The following is a 24,402-nucleotide window of genomic DNA, read 5'->3' as shown; positions in this document are numbered from 1 at the left end:
AAATCGAATAAGAAAGTGCTAGATTATTCACTGAAAATGACGATTTTTGGCCCTTCTGTTGAAATACCACCACGTAGATTAAAGCTTATTTTAGCTCCAGATCCAGCAAATCTTGCCAGTTTGGGACTGGAAATGTATAGTTTGGGTCGTTTTGAAAAGCCGCCATCACGTGGATTCATCCTTATTTTCACTCCATGTCCAAAAGAATCGAATAAGAAAGTGCTCGATGATTCACTGAAAATGACGATTTTTGGCACTTCTGTTGAAATACCACCACGTAGTTTAAAGCTTTTTTTCACTCCAGATCCAGCTAATCGTGCCAGTTTGGGACTGGAAATGTACAGTCTGGGTCATTTTGAAAAGCCGCCATCACGTGGATTCATCCTTATTTTCACTCCATGTCCAAAGAATCAAATAAAAAAGTGCTAGATGATTCACTGAAAATGACGATTTTTGGCCCTTCTGTTGAAATACCACCACGTAGTTTAAAGCTTTTTTTCACTCCAGATCCAGCTAATCGTGCCAGTTTGGGACTGGAAATGTACAGTTTGTGTCATTTTGAAAAGCCGCCATCACGTGGATTCATCCTTATTTTCACTCCATGTCCAAAGAATCGAATAAGAAAGTGCTAGATGATTCACTGAAAATGACGATTTTTGGCCCTTCTGTTGAAATACCTCCACGTAGATTAAATCTTATTTTGACTCCAGATCAAGCAAAACTTACCACCTTGGAACTGTAAATTTAGCGTTTGGGCCCTCTTCGAAAGAGGCCAACACTTGCATTCAGCCTAATGTTTACCCCAGGTTCAAGAGAATCGAATAAGAAAGTGCTAGATGATTCACTGAAAATGACGATTTTTGGCACTTCTGTTGAAATACCACCACGTAGATTAAACCTCATTTTCACTCCAGATCCAGCACAACCTGCCAGTTTGGGACTGGAAATGTACATTTTGGGTCTTTTTGAAAAACTGCCATCACGTGGATTCATCCTTATTTTCACTCTATGTCCAAAAGAATCGAATAAGAAAGTGCTAGATGTTTCACTGAAAATGACGATATTTTCCCTTCTGTTGAAATATCACCACGTAGATTAAAGCTTATTTTCACACCAGATCCATTAAAACTTGCCAGTTTGGGACTGGAAATGTACAGTTTGGGTCTTTTTGGAAAACCGCCATCACGTGGATTTAGCCTAATGTTCACTCCATGTCCAAAAAGATCGAATAAGAAAGTGCTAGATTATTCACTGAAAATGACGATTTTTGGCCATTGTGTTGAAATACCTCCAGGTAGATTAAAGCTTATTTTCACTCCAGATCGAGCGAAGCCTGCTAGTTTGGGACTGGAAATGTACATTTTGGGCCTTTTTCGAAAAATGCCAACACGTAGATTCAGCCTCATGTTCTTTCCAGGTCCAAGGGAATCGAATAAGAGAGTTCTGGATGATTGACTGAAAATTACGATTTGGGGGCCTTGTGATGAAATAGCACAACGTAGATGAAAAGCTTATTTTCACTCTAGATCCAGCAAAATCTGCCAGTTTGGGACTGGAAATGAATGTACAGTTTGGGCCTTTTTGGAAAAATGCCAAAACGTGGATTTAGGTTAATGTTTACTCCGGGTCCAAAAGATTCAGCCGAATGTTCACTACTGGTCGAAAAGAATCGAATAAGTAAGTGCAACATGTGCAAATTAAAAATAAAGATTTTTTCCCCTGGTGATATTTTGTAATCACGAAGATCAATGCCTTTTTCCACTCGAGATCCGCCAAAACCTGGCTGTTTTAATCTAAAAATGTACTTTTGGGACCTTTTTGGGAAAACTCCTCCACGTGGATTCGGCTTAATGTTCACTTTAGGTCTAAAAAAATCGTATAAAAAGTGACACAAATTGATCGAAATGTGCGTTCGATCTTGTCTTAATTATGCTGGATTGTAGTTTTAGTTTGTGCGATGAGATGAAGAGCAGCGGGAAAATTTTGGACTGGGAAGGTACGTCTACCGAGAATCAGAAAGTCTTAAACCAGGTCTTTTTTAGGCAACTTTGTCGCCACGTCACCCAAGCTGACACTGCAAAACTCGCGCTGACAAAGTTTACCGACAAGAAACCTGCCTTAGACTTTTACTCCGCCTGGCTCAGTCTGCTTTCTGTCAGACAACTTTCACCTCGAGCGCCTAAACATGGCCTTTGTGTAAAACGAGGGTCAGAACACCCCTCATTTCTTCGAAAGATGTTGTTGACCGCGCTGGTGCTCAAACTAACAGCATTTAATTTTCACAACCAAATCATCACCTTTTTTCATTTCCTAACACGTGACAGTTACGTCACAATGCGATATCCAGTCATACTCTAATGCAAATCAACATGAAAACATGGCCGTGGTGTGCCACGATATGGTGTAAAAACGTTTTTGAAATGCTTGTCACCTGCCCGGGACAAAACCCTACAAGGAAAGATTTGTACGCGATGTGTCGAAAAACTCTGACTCATACTGCTGGCCGAATGTGGACAACGTAAGCCGCAAACGTATTTTTGTTTGTTTGTTTTGAAAACGTTTAATATTTCTGAAAAACGAAGCAAAAACCAGCAAAATGAAATACAGGGCAATGTTTAGCACAAGTAAGCAAATTTCAAATACGGAGTTGTTTGGACGATGTTCAATTTAACCAAAATTCCACGAGGAAGAAGTTGCCCGCGGCCTTTCAAATGATATTTAATTATCAGTCTATTAAAATTTTCGTTAAGAAAATTAAGACGGACAGGTGACAGTTTAATGCTTCTGGTGACCATTTTTTCATTAAGAGGACCCAATAATAATGAAGTTATATAGCACAACCTTTTTACTAGAAAACAATCTTCAAATTGATACTGACAAACTGCACTAAAGCTTCACCTATTAAGTAAAACATTTTGTCAACAACCAGATTTACCTCCCCCCCCCCCCCCCACCCTTCATAGAGTAAACTCTTCCTTATTTCTACAAAAGAAATAAATATAAAAATAAATCAAAACTAGCCCTTTAACACCATCCAATTGTTGGTTTATTTGGGCATAAAAGTCTTACATTAGACTAGAAAGTATTATTCACAAGAATGAACTTCACATAAAACATGAGACCTACATTCAAACACATTTTGTCATATACAGATTACATTACCATTATGATAATATTGATAAGTTATTGGGAAGTAAAATGGGAAAATGTAATATTTAAGAAGTTCAGGACAGTTCAGTGTAAAAACCTTTTGAATAATAAATAATGAATAATATCAATGTGTTCATATTAATTCATCTTTAGAAAATTGATAATAAAAACTTGGAAGTTTTCTAATCAGAACAATGTCACGTCAGTTGCTGCAGAAGGTGAGCATACAGTGAGAAGGCCAAAAGCAATCATTATATGCCTGACAAATTCAATCCAAATTAAGTTAAAGGTTTAAAACTGTGACCATAAAAATTTTATCAAAGTAATTTTAGTTCTACTTCATTAGCGGAAGGAATCCAGGGACGAAGCTAAGGGCCTGTTTACATGGAGGGAGGGTGCCCCGGCTAACCGAGTTACCCGGCTAGAAGGGATGAAACATAGCCCGCCTTTACATGCAGAATTCACAGCCCTTCTACCCGAGTTGAGACAGCGTCATTGAAGCGTATCACAGCGTGGGAAAACCATGTAGCTCCAAATGATGCGTTCTCTAAAGAAACGTATGAAAAGTTGGCTCTCTCAGGGTAGCTCGGTTGGCCGGGGCACCCGCCTTCCATGTAAACAGGCCCTAAGAGCCGGCTACCAGCTGATTTCACCAATTGAAAGAGAGCTTATTACCACAGGCAGCCCTAGTTCTCACTTTGAACCACAAACAACACAATATGGTGCCGAGTTATAAGGGTCTGTATGGGTTTTCTACAAGGCATCCATGGAGGTAGTTAAAAGTGAAAGTTCTCAATAAAAATGGCTTACTTTATTCCACACGTGTGTAGTTTGCTCCTGGTGTGGTTATTTTGCCGATTTATCCCCATTTAAGCGATTTTTTTATCCCGGCTTTCCCTTCAGTTAAGTGGGGTTAAATCTGTAAAATAACCACACCAGGAGCAAACAACACACGTTTCGAAAAAGGTAAGCCATTTTTATTGAGAATTTTCACTTTTACCTACCTCCATGGATGTCTTGTAGAAAATTCCATACTAACCTTTATAATTCGGCGCCATATTGTGCTGTTTATGTGGTCCAAAGGGAGTGCTTGGGCTGCTTGTGTTATCACCAGCTGAACTTTTGCAAGAAAACAAAGATTTAGGGCAATTTTGGAGGTAAAAAGACCAAAAGAGCCGGCTTAGTTTTTTCATAGCTAAGCCCCTGATGATCAGTTTTGACTGTAAAAATGGGTGGTATATGGCAGGTAGTTCACCATAATTATGAGAAAATTTCTATTTCCAGGTGAGTGAAATAATTATTAAAAACCATCACAAACACAATGGCTTCAGCAGTTGACTTGACTTAACAGAGTTTAGTCAGGTATTTTGTTACATCCTTAACAACCTCACTGACCAAGAAAGAATTTTGCCACCTATTTAAAAGATGATTCATAAATTAAGAAAACAGTCAATGCTCCCTTCACTCCCGTGACCATGTTCAAATGAACTCAGGGACAGCACGGACATTTGTAACTAGCAGAACTTTTATAGAATGGAAGAGACTTCATGTTGGTATCAATAGAAACATGTCGTCCTGACAGCACGTATGTATCACTGGATTTTCCCAATGTTCTTGAGGGAAGATAGTCCACTCGATCCATAACAGCCTTATATCTACGACCATACGTGAATAAATCACTATCAACATTGTCTGACAAGTCTACGCCACTGTCCACAGAAGCATGCCTCACAGGAGGAATAAACTCACATATCTCATCTGGCGGATCCTCTTCATATTCTCTTGTAAGATGATGCCTTCTTCTCTTACGTTTTGTCGGCATGCACAATTTTGGGCCCTTTTTCCTGCGTTTTCTCTTCGAAGCGTTCAGTTCTTCCAGGCCAATTGTGACATTTGCTCGAGGCTTTGGTCGATTTGTTTTTGAGTAGAACCTGTGTGCAGGAATTGTTGGTGTGGCATCAACCACATCATCTTCAACAGTCTGAAGGTCAACTGAGATTAAACAATCTATTTCTTCGTGAAACTGCTTCGCCTCGTCAACATCCTCAGAAACTACGACGTTATCAACATCAATAAAAGAATCTGCAAAAGAAAAGATATAGACTGAATTAGAACAAACTTTAGTCCTGAGCATAGACTGTCCACAGCCCTCTATTTTTTCGTGTTTTTCGATCGATGAGCGCGCGGTGAGAACGGCGAGAGAACTGGACGCCAGCGCAAAACGCAAGAAGCAAGAGGGTGGGGGGCGGGGAGCGAAAAAAAATAGAGGGGCTGTGGACATCTTTGGAAATATTGAATTTCCCGTTTCTCCAGAAACGGAAAATTCTCATTGGCTGAAAGGCGGCAAAAGTGTCATCGCCTTAACAACGGCCGATCATGATTGCTTGCAAGCGGCGTCTTGCGGTTGCTCGAGTTGTCATCACTATTGACATGCTGTGATTTGCGATGGATCGATTATTGGAAGGCTCGTTGGAGAAATTTCCAAACGTTTCGTCGCTCAAAGACGAACAGAAAGAGGCTGTTCGCCACCTTCTTTGTTCGAAGGACGTAGACTACGGTAGTTGGAATTTTACCGACTGTACTACGGCGAAACAAATGCAATGTAAATGTAAACTTTAATAGTCAGCTCCCCACAGGGCTTTGTTGTTCTTGTTGTCTCGCCGCTAAAAAGAATCATGAATGATCAAATTGAATCACTTGGCCGGCATAACTTTTGCGGCATAACTTTTGTGGCATAACTTTTGGCGAATCACTTGGCCGGCATAACTTTTGCGGCATAACTTTTGGCGAATCACTTGGCCGGCATAACTTTGCCTCGCCGAAGACGCGTGAGGCAAACGTGACATTCTTTTGAATCGCTGGTCACGATCAACTTGCCTTGTAGGAGATTCTACGCAATCTATCGGTCGCGCTAGGGATTTCTTTATTATTTAACATGCACTTCTAGCTTTAGATGCACAAGATGAACACACTCTACTAGAACGAAATTCGTCTTCTTACACTGCGTTTCCCAAATCGACCAAGACGTCTGCCAACTTTCGCCGTAAACCACCTACGCGTTTTGGCTCGACAGATAAATTTTCTGTAGAGATGTACTATGTACGGTGTCTTGCCGAAGTTCCCCAAGCGAATCGCGAATGAGCACCCACATATTCAGCAACAGTCGGAGGGACCGCTTGATTTCGGCTTTCTGCCTCTTTTAGCAGGTTTTTGGGGGATTGAAGAAGTCGTCTCAGACGCAAACTCAACATCGAAATAAAAAACTCACGAGTTGTTTTGAAAACTGACACTAGTAGTCAATTAAACAAGCACTTTACTGCTCAAATTTAATTGGTCCGATTTAATTGAAAGGTCAAGAGGCGGAGTTGAAAATTACAAGGCGATGACAAGGGGAGGAGTCTAATACTTCCACTTTTATTCAAAGATGTCTACAGCCTCTCTATTTTTCCTTCGCTCGCTTCCCGCCCCCTCCCCCCGCGCGCTCGCGCTTCGCGCTAACTTCGTCTGCTTTTTTGCGTTGAAAAATCAAGAGGCTGTGGACAGTCTATCCTGAGCAAAGTGTCCCCTGGGCATCCAAGCTACATAAATATAATCCACAAGTACATAAATATAACAAAATAAGAGAGTACATCCAAATGATCTCTCATTAAAAAAGGCTAAATAATAATGACTTTCCCACACAGCAGGGAGCGGGGATGGTGCAGTGGTGAGAGCACTCGCCTCCCATGAATGTGGCCCAGGTTCAGTTCCCAGACCTGGCATCATGTGTGGGTTGAGTTTCTTACTCATCCTGGCTACGAGGGTTTTTCTACCGATTCAGATTTTTCTTCCTCCACAAAAACCAACACTTCTAAATTCTGTTAAGATCTGGGAACAGTGAACGAAAGCAACTCCGTGGATGAGCCACTGTACATTGTAAATTCTATTTATATACATATTTATTATTTATTTATGACATCACGAGTTATGTTGCTGGGCAACAGTGTTTAGAATTTGCTTACCTGTCATTCTACGAGCCAGCCTCTTTAACCTCTTGTCCGTTTCTCTGAAGCTGTACTTCTGTTTCTTGTCAACAGTTTTCACTTTCGACTTGAATGCACCAACTCCTCGCCTGCAAGACAGACCACACAAAATGACTACATATCAATTACATATCTTTTATTATTGTCATTTAAAAATAATGGGGTTAAAGCAAGGATGTAGCTAAGATTTGAAACTGGAGGAGATGACTTTGCTGTAGGTAAGTACTAGTCAAGGAAGTAAAATTTATGCAACAGACGGGTATTTTTCCCAACTCCTGACTAATTAATCTACATCCCTGGCTTAAGCTGGAAAAATGTTAACTCTAAACCTCTCTTTCCACGTTCAATTCTTAATATTTCCAAAAAAACATCTGAGATTCAATTGGAAAATTGAAGGATGATTTACATGAAGCTCTTCAGTCTCTGTTTACAACAACAAACAGAGGCACTGTCTATACTGCCATGTTGCCAGTATAGAATTGTCAAGTCAATCCAACTTTTTTAGTGAGCAGGGCTCAAAATAACTTTTGAACAGTTGTTGGTCATGTTGACCAGATTTTAGCTCGGTCATGTCCCAGGGGGGTACTCCGGCTTGTAAATGACGGGGATGATCGAAGGATTTTTTTGGGTTTGAAATTTTCGATTCCGGGATTTTTTTGGGTTGGAAAATTGTGCAAGTATTTTTTTGGGTGACTTGATTTAAATAGGGGATTTTTTTGGGTATTAAAAACGAACTTAAGCGCCTTGGCGCGGCCTTGGCGTATTTATGGTATGATGAACAAACAAACACGAGCGTTCAATTTTTTATGGTTTTCTTTGTGTTATATTATTGCCCCTCCTGGCAATTTAGGGGTAATATTTGACAAGGGATTTTTTTGGGAGTTATTTTTTGGTCCAGGGATTTTTTTGGGTAATGTCGGAAGACTTTGCGATTTTTTTGGGTCCTGAGTTTTGCCTCCATTCGATCATCCCCGTCATTTACAAGCCGGAGTACCCCCCTGGGGGTCATGTGTTGTTTCTGATCGGTCAAAATATTGAAAATAGCAATATTTCATTACCACTGGTTTCTGCTGTTCGTAAGATCAGAGACCTGCTATTTCTTCACTGTTTTGGCTGTAATTTTTTGAATAGATTGTGTCTTGCCCTTGTAAGACAAGATGTGATAGCGACACTGTTATTTACTTTTCTAGTCATTAGTTATCATTTTAAAAGCCATGTATGTGACCGGCCAAAATGACCAACAAACCAAAACTTTGTCCGGACAAATATTATTGTCATCTTGACTGGACATTGTCCATTGACTGGCTGTTACTTTGAGCCCTGGCGAGGTTGACCTATAAAGTGCAGTGTAATCTCAAGTTTTTGAACCTCCATACCTTTCACATGTCACACATTCACATTTGCTGTTGTCGTCACCAAAAAAGTCTTCACCATAATAACACGTGATCTCCTCTCCTGGCTCAAGGTCTCGTAAAACCTTAACACAAGCAGTGTCTCGGCCAGTGGAGACAAACTGATGCCACAGAAATGAAAACATGTTAGAAAAAATATAGGGTAATCTTGCTGTGTTAGTGATTTTCAGTTGAGTGTCAAAAGTAATTTGCATTTACTTTGGTTTGCATAAGACTTTCTTACGATATCCAATCAAAGGTAAAACCAAAGTCAGTTGTGACTTGCTTAATATGCTCTTTTACCCACACTTCGTGCCAGCTACAGGTATTTGCTTCAAGTTTTGATTGGATCCCTAAATTGTTTGCATCCTTTGTGATTGGCCAGAGTGATTTAAAGGCGAGGTACACAGTAAGGAATTTTAACAAATCAATAGAAACAAGCTGCACCAAATCACGGGGCAGATACAGTGTAGCTGACCTAGTTCTGCAGACTTTGCTGGTCACAACTGCAGGATGCACCAAGACCATAGCTTGGTGTAATGTACACATTAAATAAACATCGTCAGTTGCTCATATAATCACATAATAGTACAATGTAAAATTATTGTTATAAATGTCAAAAGGTTATAAACACATCAAGATAAAATTAAATAACTCACCTTGCAATTGGGACGGCAATCTATAAGAGAAGCAAAACACAGCATGTTACTAATCAGTATTAAAATCTAGCAATGGTACATTGCAATTCCTCAGGTTTGATTGGTTAACAGGCAATGGTATATGAGCTCATATACCATTGACCACAAATATGGTAGCTAATACGCGTCAACAAAAACAGCTTGGGAGCTCAAATATTGCAATTCTTTGGATGTTTTTAATAAAACAATTATTCCACTTGCGCTTCTTAGATATGGGATCATTATAGCCAACTCTGCGCTTCGCTCCTCATTGGCTATCTACCATCTCATATCCAACGCACACTTGTGGAATAATTGTTAAATATAATACAGTGCATGTTTCTGATTAATTAAAAAAATAGGCACACAATTTTTCCTTGACTATTTTCCATATGTCAAGTACTGTGGGCCACATAATCAACACTTTCGTGTAAATTAAAAGATACATTTTTTTTTTACCATGGTTGATGTAGGCTGCAGGACCAAGCCAAAGCTGCGATACATTCTTCCGGCAGGAAAACATTATGCTGAAGTCATTTTCTCCAGGACGAAGGAGCTTTTTTTCTTCCTCTTCATTCATTTCTGCGATACACCCACATAGAAACGGCAACTTATCACCTTTACTCCTAAAAAATAAAACACAGTACAATGAAGCTCTACAAACATGAAGTCTCTACACTATATTTTTTTAGTCTGCTGAGTTTTCAAAAGTTCCCTTGGTCATTACGTACCAGTGACCAAGAACTGCTAACTGTGCCAAAGGCCGTGAAAGGGTAAACTTAAGACCTACGGGGACGGGGTGTTCAGCACTGCTGCACCAAGGCTGTGGAACAACTTGCCTCTCATCATCCGAAAATCCGCATCAGAAGATATTTTAAAGAAGAATCTAAAAACTTATCTTTTTTAAGAAGCCTATGACATTTATTTTTTTTTCTTATACACATATTTATATTTTAAGCTCTGTAAAATTATCATGATATTTTTAGTTTTTAGATTATAAACTTTTATAACTTCATTTTGTGCATGTAGTGATATTTTTAGCTCAGTCGATTTAATTTAGTAAATTTTTTAAATTTTATTTTATATTTTAGCATAATGATTGTAAAGCGGTATGAAAGATTAGCTAAATAGCGCTATATAAATTACTATTATTATTATTATTATTATTATTAATTTACAATCATTATTACACTATGACAACTCACTACACTGGAGAAACCTCCAGAGTGAGAAAAATACATTTAATTATCTTGCAAGGAGTTTAACATCTTTCTATTAAATTGGCAGCATACTAGACCAACTTGTAAATTTAATTCAAATTTGCTTGGGCAAGTTGACAAGTTTCAGTTGAGTTTTGACACCTTTAACTTCGATGAGTTGGTTTCAAATAGTCTGTACTGAAAACCGCACTAAAAAATTCCAACACATTAAATTACAAGTAAGTTGTTAGCCAATAAATGAAATGATTTTGCGTACTTTTAAATTACCAGTATTAAACCCCTTATTTATACTATACTTGAAACAATTTCATCCATATCTGTCAGTAGGCCCATGTGGTTTGACTTTTCAACAGGGAAAGACATGATTGTATGGTTTAAATTAAGTTCCTGAAACAAGTACTACCGAAACAGGTAGAGCATGAACAATGAAGTGAGAATGCAAAGGAATGTAACCACATGCGTTTACCTTTTTCATTTGACAAGCAATGTGACGCAGATCGTTGCTGTTTGGCACCAAAAACAACCGTTACGCATGTTTTTGAATTCGCGCTCTTCCTGTTTCGGTAGTAAAAATTTTAATTTACTCACCATTCACAAGTGGCAACAACTTTTGCTCCACCATCCTCTCCAGAATAGCGATGGCATGGTACCACTTTGTAACCAGAATCATGATGAAATATGCCAATATATCTAAAAACCTAGTCCCAAAATAAAATGTCTGTGTTCAATTTTATTTCAAATAATATTATTATCATTACCGTATTAAAAAAAGAATATGTCAGATGTAAATAAACAACCCTCTAAGTTTATTTTTTTCCTTAGTCGCCAGTTGGCCACTGACTGCTCAAGTTTGGTCGCCAGTGAAAAATTTTAGTTGCTAAATTAAGTTCACGCTTTCAATTCTTCTTCTAAATTTTAGTCGTCAGGCTGGAACTTTGGTTTCAATTTAGTCGCCAGCTCCAAAATTGAACAAAACACCAGAGCTGTGCTCTAGCAGAGCCTGGGGACCACAGGCGACTTACTTATATCTCTGGGCCACTTGTATAGCTTTGGTATCACGAAAGATTTTAAGGGCTGGGTACCCAATGCAAGCTTTCTTATATAAGAGCCTTTGGGCGCCCTGAAATTATTCTAAGAGAGCTTTGTACAGGTTATTTCATTTGACTAAGCGAGTCCTAAGTTTTCTTGTTGCTGGATTTACAGTATGAATTATGCTTATGCTTTGCACATGAATATGTCTTAATGATTTCAGAGAAATCAAGGCAAGTCAGTCATTTGTGTGGTGACAAGTTCAGCCTGAAAGCAATATGAACCTCAATCCATAATTTATTTTTGTCACAACACAAACAAACCAACATTGAGATTGCACAATAGAGGCTGTTGACAACTTTGTATACAAAAAATTAAATGTGAAAGTAAACAAACTCGAAGTTTACACCCATAACCTTTTAGATCTAACTTATAGATCAAGTTATTGGGCAATAAATTAATTTGATAAGAACACAAATGCAAAAAACTCTGACATGAATTTGTTAAATACACAAGTCATATGTGAGCTTAAATAGATTTAAATAGATGATATTTGACATAATGTAATTAACATTCATGTAATTAGGCAAAGCCCACCTTCGCACTGTATCTTTAACTTCTTAAACAATTTTAAAAGCAAGTTGAATGATACAGCTAGGAATATAAACGGCTGGAAGTTCTTAAGAAATTGGGAAATTCCCTGAAATTCCGGAAGCTTTGGTACCCAGCAACCCATTACGTCATTTCCAACTGCTTCGAATTTCGGTAAACGGAAGTGGGAGGGATGCAGAAACCGAAATTCTCACCAGAAAATCTCCGATGGAAAGGTAAAAGTCTTATCTAGAAGTGCTAATCCATTGAAGACTGGCCAAATATTTCATATTGAGAACATGTCGTTGAGTCGATCCCGCATAAATTAATTACGACTACACAAAAGTTGGTGCAAAGATCGTTGCACAATGAGGAACACGCGCTCGCATGAACTGAAGAAAGATTGAATACGAAACTAACGAAATGCGAAGCAGACACTTCAGTGCTATGCTACAGCTTTTTAAAATGTTCAATAAATAAAGCAAATTTATCGTTTATAAACTGCTACCATGCTTATCAGCTTGATTAACTTACGTGTTCCTTGAAAGCCGCAATTTGAGGTTTGGATTTTGTGATGAAATAGCATCGCTCCCAATCCCCAGCGTTGAACACAATTTCGTTGTAAGCTTGCTCGATATCACCGTCTTTGCGATATCTTTCCACCGCTTTCCTCACAATTTCTTGATCGACTTTCAGAGGGCGAAATCTTGCGGCCATTTTGTGCGTCGTAAAGCCCAGCATCGTGTCCAAAACCAAGCTACTAGCGATGTCGTCGCTTTCGGCCAGTTGCCTCGCTTGCGTCGGCGTTCCCGTTTTCTGCGACTCGTTGTTCATAACCATTGCTTTTTCCTTTTAACTTTCAAGCTAAGTTCTTTCTCTTTTATCCTGTTTTATCTCACGAGGGAAAAACGAAGCCTTTATCCGTTTTACTCGGCCACAAAACGTAAGACAAATTTCATATTTCAGAACTTACGCGTATCGACATTTTACCGTTATTAATTTACGTGTCACGTGACACGCGCGACAATGCCCTTCGGTGTAGGGGACGGGTATTTTTCACAGGGGAGGAGGAGGGGAGCATGAAAGGGCATGCATGAAAAGTAGACATAAATAGATTGTGCTCGGCAACTTTTGAGCAACTTTTAGCGTTTTGAGCAACTTTTTGTAGTACCAGCAACCTAGGGCAACTTTTGCGTTCCTTGGCAACTTTTGAGCAACAAATTGACATAAAACCGATCCAAACCATAAAAAGTCGTTCCATTTCGAAAGATTTTATTAAAGCTGGTTTTATCAAAACTGATCTTATTAAAACAAAGGATATAATAAAATGACAATAAAATAACACTTGCTTTACGCCCACGAAATCTGGACAGCGGCTATCTATCTAACGGGCGCTTAAATCCAGCGGTTATTCGCTGCAACATAGAGCCTGCCCCCGGCCATCCACCTAGGGCTTTCCACAAGTTGCTCGAGATTTCCCAAAAAGTTGCCCGTAAAATCGCAAAAAGTTGCTCAAAGGTTGCTCCAAAAACCCCAAAAAGTTACTTCTGATAATAGAAGTTGCTCGAAAGTTGCTCCTAAAATCCAAAACGCTGCTTCTAATCAAGATAATTTCTTTAAATTATTTGCTGAAGTGCGAGTCACTTATGGCATTGCAATCAGATGAAATTTCAGACGAGGAAAATGGAAATAAAACAAAATGACTCTAGAGAGCAAGCAACTTTTTTAAATTTTGGTGGCAACTTTTTGATATTTGAGCAACTTTAGAGCAACTTCTGGGTATATTGTAAAGCAACTTTTCCTGAATTTACTAGTACAATCTATTCATGCCCAATGAAAAGGCGTTTCACCTCTTGATAGAAGTTTATACAGTTGAATCCCGATAAGTCGAATCTTCAAGGGAAATTGGAAAAGGCTTCAGATATCGGGAGTTCGAGTTATCGAGGGTAAAATTAGTAAGAAAACGACCTGGAGGTTCGAGTTATCGGGATTCAACTGTATATAAAAAAAATTCAAGGACATTGCAATGGCACAGCGTTTTGTTCCTTTCTAGCTAAGGACGATAGGAAATAAAAGATCTTTTTGGAGGAGGGAGAGGGGTGGGGAGTCTGGAAGGTTTTATAACCGGAATAGTTTCATTCTTTTGTTGGACAAATGGGCCTTTATTAAAAGCGGCAGGGGGTGGGGGTGAGGATAGGGAAGCATAACCGAGGGGTCTATAGGTAAATAACCGGTGTTTTGTAAAAAAAAAACTACTTGTAGTGCCTTATGGGACAATTCTGTTGGAAACATCTTTCACAGAAGATATCGTAAATCCCAGAACAATACACTCCTGAAAATAACTACCTGTCCCAATTGTGCTCGTAAAATGCTGGAAAGTTGCCCACTGGAATGCCAAAAAGTTGCTAAAATAGTGCATCAAAATCCAAAAAGTTGCTCGAAAATCCAAATTGTTGCTTATAATTAAAACATTCTCCATATATAATGCTAATTTCCCTTTGAAGGTAAGATTCCTGCCTTGGCATGCAATTTAACAGCAACAGAAATATCTAAATAATATTTTAAGGCCAAAATTTGTTGAATTACAAAAATTTCTTTCACAAAGAAAAATCGATGACGTCATGTTTCCTGACAAGTTTTGAATGCTGAATGATCCGAAAGTTGAAGCATCTTCTGAAATTCCTCGCAAAGCCTTGTTAAAGCGACAATCCTTTTGCTCTCAGAAGTATCACGAGAGAGAGATAATCAGGTTTTTCTGTCTTGAATGTCAAACTTGTGTTTGTCAAGTTTGCATAAACACAGATCATAAAAATCACAAAGTTGATCCGCTTGAAAAAGCAGCTGATGGCGAGAAAGCCAAGATCATGGCGGGCGTCGAGTCGATGAAAGAAAAGAGAAAAGTTTACAGTGATGTGATGCGTCAACTTGAAGAAACAGCTTCCAAGCTGGAAGATAATATCAACACCGCTATACGTGAAGTTTCCCAAGCAGCCGAACAAATGATCGCTACGATTCGAGAACGCGAGCAAGAGGCCATTACCGCTCTCAAGAATACACGCGGATCGAGAACGGAGAAATTAGACGGTGCCAAGAAACAAGTACAGTCCTCGACCAAGCGAATTGACCAAGCAGTTGAGTTTGCCGATAACCTGGTTCAAGGAAGCTCAAGCCTGGATATTATGCAAAGCAACAAGAATTTGGAACAGCGATTTGAAGATCTAAACAAGACCCCAGTCCCAGCACTTCCGGTTAGTTCATTTGTGAAGTTTGTCTCGATCATTGCACCTGAGAGTTTAAGCCTGGGTTTCATGGAAACAAGCGATACACGTCTGTCCACAGTAGAAGGACTGACTGGAAATTTCCAAGCTGGTTTAGAAGCAGTCTTCGAGGTCTGTCCTAAAATCTCTGAAGAACTGACGAGTGAAGCTCAACGTAAATTTCACGTTGAAGTGCTCGTTCAACCCGCTAAAAAAGTGGACAGTTTGATTGTTAATGAAAAAGAAGATGGAAATTTCGAGGTGAAATTTATACCAAAAGTACCAGGCACCTACAACATCACAGTAAAGATAAATGGCGACAACAGTCCTTTCACTGTCCAGGTGAAGGAACGACGGCTTGATGTTGTGGGCGAGCTAGAGTTGAAAGGAAAAATTCCTCAACAGCCACGTGGGATTGCTGTTAACAGTAAAGGGTTGATCGCTGTAGCTGACCGTGAAGGACACTGTATCGTAACATTCGATAAGGAAGGAAAGTTTGTGCGAAAACTTGGCTGCTATGGAGAGAATCCTGGACAGTTTAACATTCCAAAGGCTGTCACCTACCTGAATGATGACGAGATTCTTGTGGCAGATGAACTAAATCATCGCATCCAGCAGTTCAATGTACAGACAGGGAACTTTGTGAAAAGCTTTGGAAAGTACGGGGCAGGAGAGGGCGAGTTTCAGAATCCAGTAAGTGTTTGTATGGATTGTGAAGGACGTGTTGTTGTAGCCGAATGCGGGAACAACAACAGAATCCAGGTGTTCACAAAGAATGGTAAACCTGTGGTTAAATTTGGAGATAGTGGTTCAGAAAAGCTCGACAATCCCGCTGAATGCATTTATCACAAAAACATGTTAATTGTATCCGACTTCGAGAACCATTGTTTGAAATTGTATGACAGTTCAGGGAAGTTTTTGTACAAGATTGGAGAAAAAGGCAAGGCTGACGGACAGTTGTCCCGTCCTTGGGGTTTGTGTGTTGAGAAATATGGCAATCGTCAGAATCTTCTTGTGTGTGACAGAAACAATGGTCGCATTCAACAGTTTACAGTGGAAGGTTGTTTTACTGGCAAAACTGTTACTAAACTACAAGACCCATCATACATAGCTACAACACCAGATGGTCGCATTTTGGTATCTGTTTGGAAAGCGCAAAAAATATATATGCTAAAATAACTGGCAAAATGTGAAAGCAGGATAGAACTTCATCAGACACCTTTGTTAGGGTCAATGATAACATTACAAAGTTACACTTATTTTTCTATAAAACTAAGAACTTGTGTAGCCAAGTGAATCTATTAATTCAGACCAATACTGTATAGACAGAAGCTGAACTTGATCCTACCGGGGTAGTTCTTCTCTCTATTCAGGTGCGAGAAGGACTAGGTATGAGATTTTACTGATTCTCTCCAAAAAAACAAAAACAAAAACAAAACACAACGGGAAAAAACATTCATTTTTTTAATGAAATCTTTCATGCTTATCACTACTCAGTATTGATGGACCAACCAACACTTTAATAAGGTGGCTTACAACGGTTCCCAACACTTTCCAGCTCTTCTTGATGGGTCAGTACTACAAATCTTTAACAGTTGCTGTTATGATAATGATTACAAAACAAAGTACAATCATTGCTGAACAGGTCTTGGTTATTTTCATGACGTCACTGGTCACCATAGCAACAGTATAACCTGTTAAAGACACCCACCCATGCACAGGGTGGTTTCAGAGCCACCTTAAATTTTTTGGAAATTTAAGGTGGCTCTAAAACCACTCCACAAAAATTTTTAACTTTGCAGAAAGTTGCATCTTAACATGTTGATTGTAAAATTAAGGGTGTTGTAAGAGGTTATACTGTTCCTATGGTTAGCAGTGACATCATCATGAAAATATCACAACTTGCTGAGCAATGATTGGAAATTTGTTTAAACTCATTATGGTAGCCACAACTGTTAAAGATTTGTAGTACTGACCCATCAAAGTATAAGAGCTGAAAATTGCTGGAAACTGTTGTGAGCCTCCTTAAGTTGATTCAAATCAAAGTGCTATGCTATGAATACTGCAAGATCAGTGTTAGAAGCGAATTTACAAAGCAGTCCACAGTGACAATAATTTTTGAAAATTTTTATATTAGGACTCTGTACTTTAAAAATGAAAGTGTTGTTGTTCAGCAAATTGAAAACTAGTCAGATTGAAAACTAAGTCAAAAAGCTTTAGCTTAAATAATACAGTTTGTTTTCGTTTCCTGTGCAAGTTCTTTCAATATGTTGCCCTTCAAATTCTGACCATCTGTGAAGTGAATTAATTTTAATCACCAGCATCCTTGATTAATGCAAAAACAAATTGCTATGAGGTCTACAAGATTCCAGTTTGTTTTCAAAAAGGACAATGTAAGTTGATTCATCTAATTTTACCCCAGACATGAGAAAAATGACAACCAAATCAAGTGAAATAAAAAACAAACAATGAAGGATGAAAGAACACTTTGATAACACAGAAAATACAAAAGAAGGTATGGATGGACAAAAATTGAAGAATATTAAAATGGATTGGGGTTGAGAAACTGTTAGGATGAACCGTTTTTAAAAGAAATCTTGTTTATGCAATGATGGAATTGAAAATAATATTAAGCCTGGTGATTTAAATGAAAGATGATGCATAGGTTTATAGGTTTGACTTCTTTTGGGAGCACTTGGAATTTCTTTTTCCAAGTATATCTGTGTTAATTCACTGAAAAACATCATCTTTCACTTTAATCTTGTTTGCTTTGCTTGGAAGACATAATTATTTGTTTGTAATGAAGCTATGATTTTGCCATTTGGTTCCATAGAAGAACTTTATTTGTAAACATTAAGTTTGATCAGGGGTGTTTGGCAAAACTTAAAATGAAAATTAATAGACTGAACTCAGCCATTACACAGTCTCTTTAACAGAAGAAAAATATTACTGTGCCTATTCTAAGATTAGTTGAAAGTGTTTTATTAGACTTATTATTAGACAAGCATAGCTTTCACCAAGTGTCAAAGTGATTTAGGTTATTTTAATGAATCAAGTGTAATGTGGGTATAATACGTGACAGTAATGATATTTTATCATTAAACATAGTTGTCTAGTTTTGCACTGGAAAAACATGATATTTTCTGTATTTTACCTAAATACAATCCAAACTGTATTACAAAGGAAATTAATACAACTGGATTTCTTAGGAAAACTAATGCATGAAATATAAATGGAACAAAATATTACAAAAATTATGAAGCCTGACATGAATGAGAATTGATGAATGAATTTACATATACTGCCATGAAAAAAGATAATTTTTTTGCTACTAACGGAAACAAAAAACTAACATCAATTCACACAACAACCAAATTGCTAGTTGGTTAGGTTCAAAGGGAATTCATCCTCGCAGACCCAGAATGGACGATTCCCCACCTCCCATCTTGGAAAAAGGTGGGGATTTGCCACTTAAAGTCCTTAAATTCACCCACCACTTGTAGAGATTTTCCCTTGTTATAAAAAAGTTTGTATCACATGTACCAAACACTTAGCACCCTAGGGTCTTGCTTTAAAAACCTGAAAAGCAACAACATGGGATGATCAAGATTTTCATAGCAAATTCATAGATTTAAATAACCATTAGCACTCAATTCTCCATGACCTGTCAGATCAGACTCAAGAAAAACAACAGCTAACTACATAACAGGCCTCATGGCTATGCATGATAACGTAAAATGCTCAAAATTCACCACAAGCCTCTTTAACACGAATTATACTCAAGCTTCTGCTTCTGCTTCTGGGGGGGGGGGGGGTACTCGGAATTTCAAATGACGGGGATGATCCTATGGGGGAAAAATTCAAGACCCAAAAAAATCCAGAGGGCTTCCAACATAACCCCAAAAAATCCCTAGATCAAAAATTAACTCCTCAAAAATCAACAGCAAAACACATTTGTTTGAACTTTATTTGAAGAACTACGCAGCCAAAGCACTACCACAAATCTTCAGAAATCTGCAAAAACATCTCTACTTAAATCAAAAAAATACCTGCCAAATTTTCCTACCCAAAAAAATCCTGGAATCGAAAATTTTGAGCCCAAAAAATCCTTTGATCATTCCCCTCACTTGAAATCCTGAGTACCCCCACTCCTGGGGCATGAACATCACATGCTTATGAAAACTTTTTGGGGGGCAAGTAAAAATAACTTTCGGGCTAGTACATCCTGGCTACGGCTTGCGCTTTGGCAAGCTAAAAAGCTCAATTTCTTTGCAACCCAGTGTTTCTGTTGAGGAACTATCAGCTTTTATAATCCATCAAATATTTTTCACTCCCATGTTTGGTCTAAGCACGTCATGTGATGCAGCCAAAACTGGGGAATATCCAGTGATATTCCCCAAGTGATATTCCAGGGATTTCAAAATGTTTTGAAGTAGGTGTCAGCAACTGGAAGAGTAGGCGGCTGTGACAAGCTGAGCTTGTTTCTCACAAGATGATTGCCATGGCCAAAGTAACCGGTGACATAAAATCAAGTAGCCGGTGAACTCTGGCGGGTGCCGGCTTGTTTGAAAACCCTGATATTCCCCAGTTTCCAACTATGCATTTTACGTTCGAACTGAATATTTTGAACAGGCTAATGATATTTTGAATGCTGACAAAATTACTTCGACCATTCAAAACTTTTAAAAAAGATCTTCTAAACCGAGCGGCCTTAATATGTAAAAATATTTGAAGGATAATAAACTCAATAGCCTTTATTTGGCTTCAAAAATATTCACTGATATTTGTCCTTGAACATCCTCAAGGATCACAGATTTCCTCAAGCTTTGCTCTCAGAAACTGTTCACTTCTCGGAGCAGATAATGTCCGTGGACAATATAAGTGCATATTTTAGGGCCAAATCGAGGCTATTGTTTATTTATAATCCATCAAATATTTTTTTTTATAATCCATCAAATATTTTTTTTTATAAACCATCAATATTTTTTGTAGCCAAAACTGGGAAATATCAGATGATCATGATATCCCCAAGTGATATTCCAAAGTTTTTAAGATTTGCAATTTACTTTCGCATGTTTGGTATTCATCCCAAAGAAACAGTTAAATTGAATGGAACTTTGAACTTTCTGAATTTTTGAACTTTATTTTATTTTTGTCATTAAATATTGTTACAAAATTGCTTGCACCCGCTACTAGTAAAAATGACTAATCGAGGTGGAACTGAACATTTTGAACTGCCTAACAATATTTTGAGCGCAGACAGAATGACTTTTACGTTTAAACCTTTGAGAAAAGGGTCGCTGAAAATGAGTGGCGTTATGTAAAAATATTTGAAGGACAATAAACACAATAGCCTCCATTTGCCTTCCAAAAATTCACTGATATTAAAATTTTGTCCTTGGGCATTATATGCTCCTCGAAGATCACAGCTTTCCTCAAGCAGCAAACAGAAAACTGTTTTCTTCTTGGAACAGATAATGTCCATGGAGATATATAAGTGCGTATTTTCACATCCAGTGAAGGCTATTGTTTGTACAAACTGTCATGCATGCACATAAACTAGTCAACATTGTTTCCAGGGTGGCTTAACTGGGCAACAGATATTTTGGAAGCAAAATCTGTGTCCGGGAAGCAAAAAATTAATGTTTTTGACTTGAGGCAAAAACATTTTTTGTTTCCGCAACATAATTATGTTTCCCGTGTGGCTAAACTGGGAAACATTTGCATCGGCAACAATGTTTCCGCAACAATGTTTCCTAGTTTAGCCAAGCCTTTAGAGTATCTACTAACACAGTCAAATTAAGACTACTCACCCTGGTTTTCCATATAGATGATAGCTAAAACGGCTGTGCGTTGTTGACTCTTCCCTCATAGAAAACTTCCGATCCAAGTCTAATTGTTAAAAGACATGTTTTTCCATCTTTTTCCTCCTGAGCATTCGATTCTTCTGACATATTTTCATCATCCTCACTGTCTGACGATTGATTTTCTTGTATTTCTTGAAGATATTTTTGCTTCAATTTTTGTTCATCTTTCAATTGCTGCTGAATCTCTTCTTTTGTAAGATACCTCTTGTTGCAATTACTATGAATTGATGTTCGTTGTTCTCTTCTGCTCTTTCGTTGCAAGTCAGCTTTCTTGAGCTTGCTGCATTCAGGGCATTGCTTGACAGCATGATTACAAAACAACTGACATTTTGAAGAAAATGCTGCTTTTTGTGGCAGAATTTCATTATTGCACAACGATTTCAGCATCCCAACTTTGTGCGCAATTAGAGTTATTATTGAACCATCCTGAGGTAAACAGTAGCCTAGACACATTTGAGAGCTTTCCACAAATTTAATTATTGTCTCGGCTTGTACTCTTAATGGTAAATCTTGGATAATTTTTTCAACATTCAGATCAGCCAAGGTAATCACAGATCCATGAGACTTAATACAGAGTTCCACTTTCTTCTCAGGGGATAATTCCATTGCTATCTCGGTATAAATCCGTTGGCCATCAAATTCCCAAGTTTCAGGATGTACAAAGCTGACCTTGCTTTGACTGTCTACAATCTTGAACCAGCCCTTTGGCAGCAACAATGAATTATCTTTAGCTAAGTCCACAAATTCATGCGCCAAATCAAGATCAGAAGATCGTACTGGATATTGTCTACAAGCAATATTTGAGAAGCAGCGCTTACGACCAGCTCTCTTGACTTTTTCACCCCATACGTCCTTAAGAATGGCACCCAATGAAACTCGATGTAGTGCCACTGTCATTTCTAAGCTTTCTCTTTCTTTTTCAGCGTGTTCTATAATATCTCCACAAGTAAGCATGCTTCCTTCTGAAAGAGTATAATTCTTCACAAGCCTGGAACAAAGGCAATGCACAAAATTGTTACTTTTCACAACAGCATTATTCACATTATTTCAGACTGGATTCGACATTGCTGCTAATCTGTTAGCCCGAGGCTAGAAAAAGGCTGGGATGTAGCAAAGAAAACACTAACCGGGCTCATCAACAAGCCCAGCTGGCTTTTCTGGTCTTGTTAGCTCTAAAAGTTCACCCAAGTCTTTGTTTTCATGTGAAATTACCCATACTACATTTCGGCCTTGCTTAGTGCATTTTTGTGCTTTATTTTGACAACCTTTCTTGATCAAGTAGCTGTATATACAGTAGAATCCCGGTAACTCGAACTCGGATAACTCGAACAACCCCGCTAACTCGAACAAACTTCCATTTCCCTTGGATTTAAACCCACTTTTCAGTCCTATTAAATCGACCCTGATAACTCACCCCCCTGACTTGAACTGTTTTTCGTTTCCCTTCAGAGTTCAAGTTACTGGGGTTCTACTTTAGCCTATTCTCGAAACAGCTCTATACCTGTCCAATTAAATCAAAACTTACTTCATCATCCCCTGAGCATATATACCTTAGGACACCTGGCTAGCTAATGCACATGTTGGCCCCAGGAAATGGGAATTTGAACAACCAAAGCTTCAAAAGTTTAAATACCTAGGGGTTGCTGTGGTGGGGGGGGGGGGGGGGGTGTTGAAGTTTCGATTTGGTAGTTTGACTGTACACTTACCAAAACTTCCATTGTTGGAGACTCCACGACATTGAGCTACGTCTCTTTGGACTTGAAGCATGGTCTTCTGCATCAACTTCTTCATGCGTTCTCTTTTCACTCGTCACTGAGGACATTGCTGCGAACTACTGTATGAACTCAACAGTCAACACTAAAACGACACTAAAACCACTTCTTTTCAAAATGGCCGCCACCGCGCGAGGAATCTCGCCGAAAGGATTTCTGGGAAAGGTGTCAGTAGATACCAGTCCTCTTCGCCTCGTTCTTTCTCTTTGCCGCCATCTTGAAGAGTGATCGACTTGCTTTTCAAAATGGTAAGTTTCGAGGCATTTTTCTCATGATAGCATTTATAAAAGCATCTTCTTCATCACAAAATCATTAAAGATGATATACTTGATAAGATTCGCTGGCGATTCCCACAGGATGGCGAACGACAGTTCTGATTTCGATTAATGTTTGTGATGATGTTACAAACGTTGAGTTGTGTTTTCCTCTCACTAGCCGTCCCACAAAAGCTTTAAAATCAAGAGAATTTTGGGCAAGAAAATGAAGCAGAACAGGCCCATCCCCCAGTGGGTAAGGCTAAGGACTGGAAATACCATAAGGTGAGATAGTAAAATTTTATTACTGTTTGATTCCACGAGGTTCGTTTTGTACTCGAATGTCGTGAGACTTTTGTCTAGAATCTGTTCCTCCATTCTTAAACCCACATGTACGTATCTGTGCCCGTCTTTACATGAAGTATAACGCTATCCCCTTGATAAATCTCTTTCTATTTGGATACTGTAGTTTGTTTTGCTTGCACTTTATCCTGACTTATCCACTGGTCTGGGGGATTTCTCACCCTTGATAAAAATATAAAAAATTGCAAAATTAGGTTGTGTAATTTGAGTGTACATTTATAAGTAATAACTGCACAATACTGGCCACTTTGAAACTTCACCCCTAAGAAACCTGGATACGGGGCGATGCAGTCCCCCTTTTCACGTTTTTTGGGCCAAAAATGTAAACAAAAAATGGGCATTTTTTGCCTTTCTGTTGTTGTGTCATTGCACCTTTTAATAATGTGAACTCGACAGCTTACATTTCTCGCTGCCAAAAATCATTGAAGCGCAGCTCTTAGGAAACTGAAAGTCACTTCAACCGGTTGTGATTGGTGGATTTCTATCCATTTTGTTCGTTTCTTTTAAAAAAAAAAAAAAAAAAAAAAAAAAAATTTATATAAAAAAAAAAAAGTTTAAGCTAAAAGCTTGTGGGGCCGTGTACAAATTAAAAATTTTATCCAAGGTTCATTGGCTGTGGCCATAATCATGTTTGATGGCAGCCAAAAACGCAATTGTTTGTTTGGTTTTAAACTGTAGAGTTCACATGTTATGAAAAAGGCGCAGTAATACTACTGTGCTCAACTTAAGAACAAGTCCACTTTTTGTAAACACTGCTAAGGATTTCCCCCTATGACCTGTGTGTGCTCTCATAGACTTCAATCTTCAAT

The 24,402-nt window shown here is 38.5% G+C and overlaps 3 protein-coding genes across 3 annotated transcripts; 1 reads left to right on the top strand and 2 right to left on the bottom strand.

Moving 5' to 3' along the window:
* Positions 1-2,962: 2,962 nt before the first annotated feature.
* On the bottom strand, positions 2,963-13,082 carry LOC144631528 (histone-lysine N-methyltransferase KMT5B-like). Its single transcript, XM_078489971.1, has 7 exons — positions 12,615-13,082; positions 11,049-11,158; positions 9,700-9,866; positions 9,223-9,242; positions 8,549-8,685; positions 7,152-7,261; positions 2,963-5,232 (listed from the first exon to the last, which is right to left on the bottom strand). Exons 1-7 carry the CDS (start codon positions 12,918-12,920, stop codon positions 4,640-4,642), a joined length of 1,443 nt encoding a protein of 480 aa, XP_078346097.1. The 5' UTR covers positions 12,921-13,082; the 3' UTR covers positions 2,963-4,639.
* A 1,733-nt stretch (positions 13,083-14,815) lies between these two features.
* LOC144633264 (uncharacterized) lies at positions 14,816-17,564 on the top strand. Its single transcript, XM_078492106.1, has one exon. The coding sequence runs from the start codon at positions 14,945-14,947 to the stop codon at positions 16,514-16,516; it is 1,572 nt and encodes a 523-aa protein (XP_078348232.1). The 5' UTR covers positions 14,816-14,944; the 3' UTR covers positions 16,517-17,564.
* A 1,075-nt stretch (positions 17,565-18,639) lies between these two features.
* Positions 18,640-23,119, bottom strand: LOC144632121 (uncharacterized). Its single transcript, XM_078490720.1, has 3 exons — positions 22,911-23,119; positions 21,151-22,192; positions 18,640-18,916 (listed from the first exon to the last, which is right to left on the bottom strand). The coding sequence occupies exons 1-2, from the start codon at positions 23,024-23,026 to the stop codon at positions 21,175-21,177; spliced, it is 1,134 nt and encodes a 377-aa protein (XP_078346846.1). The 5' UTR covers positions 23,027-23,119; the 3' UTR covers positions 18,640-18,916; positions 21,151-21,174.
* Between the last annotated feature and the right edge of the window lie 1,283 nt (positions 23,120-24,402).

Source organism: Oculina patagonica, chromosome 12 (assembly GCF_052425735.1).
Source record: "Oculina patagonica isolate OP01 chromosome 12, crgOcupat, whole genome shotgun sequence".
NCBI lineage: Eukaryota > Metazoa > Cnidaria > Anthozoa > Scleractinia > Oculinidae > Oculina > Oculina patagonica.
The sequence above is the reverse complement of the archived record's forward strand: the minus strand, read 5'-3'. Positions and strand labels throughout refer to the sequence as shown.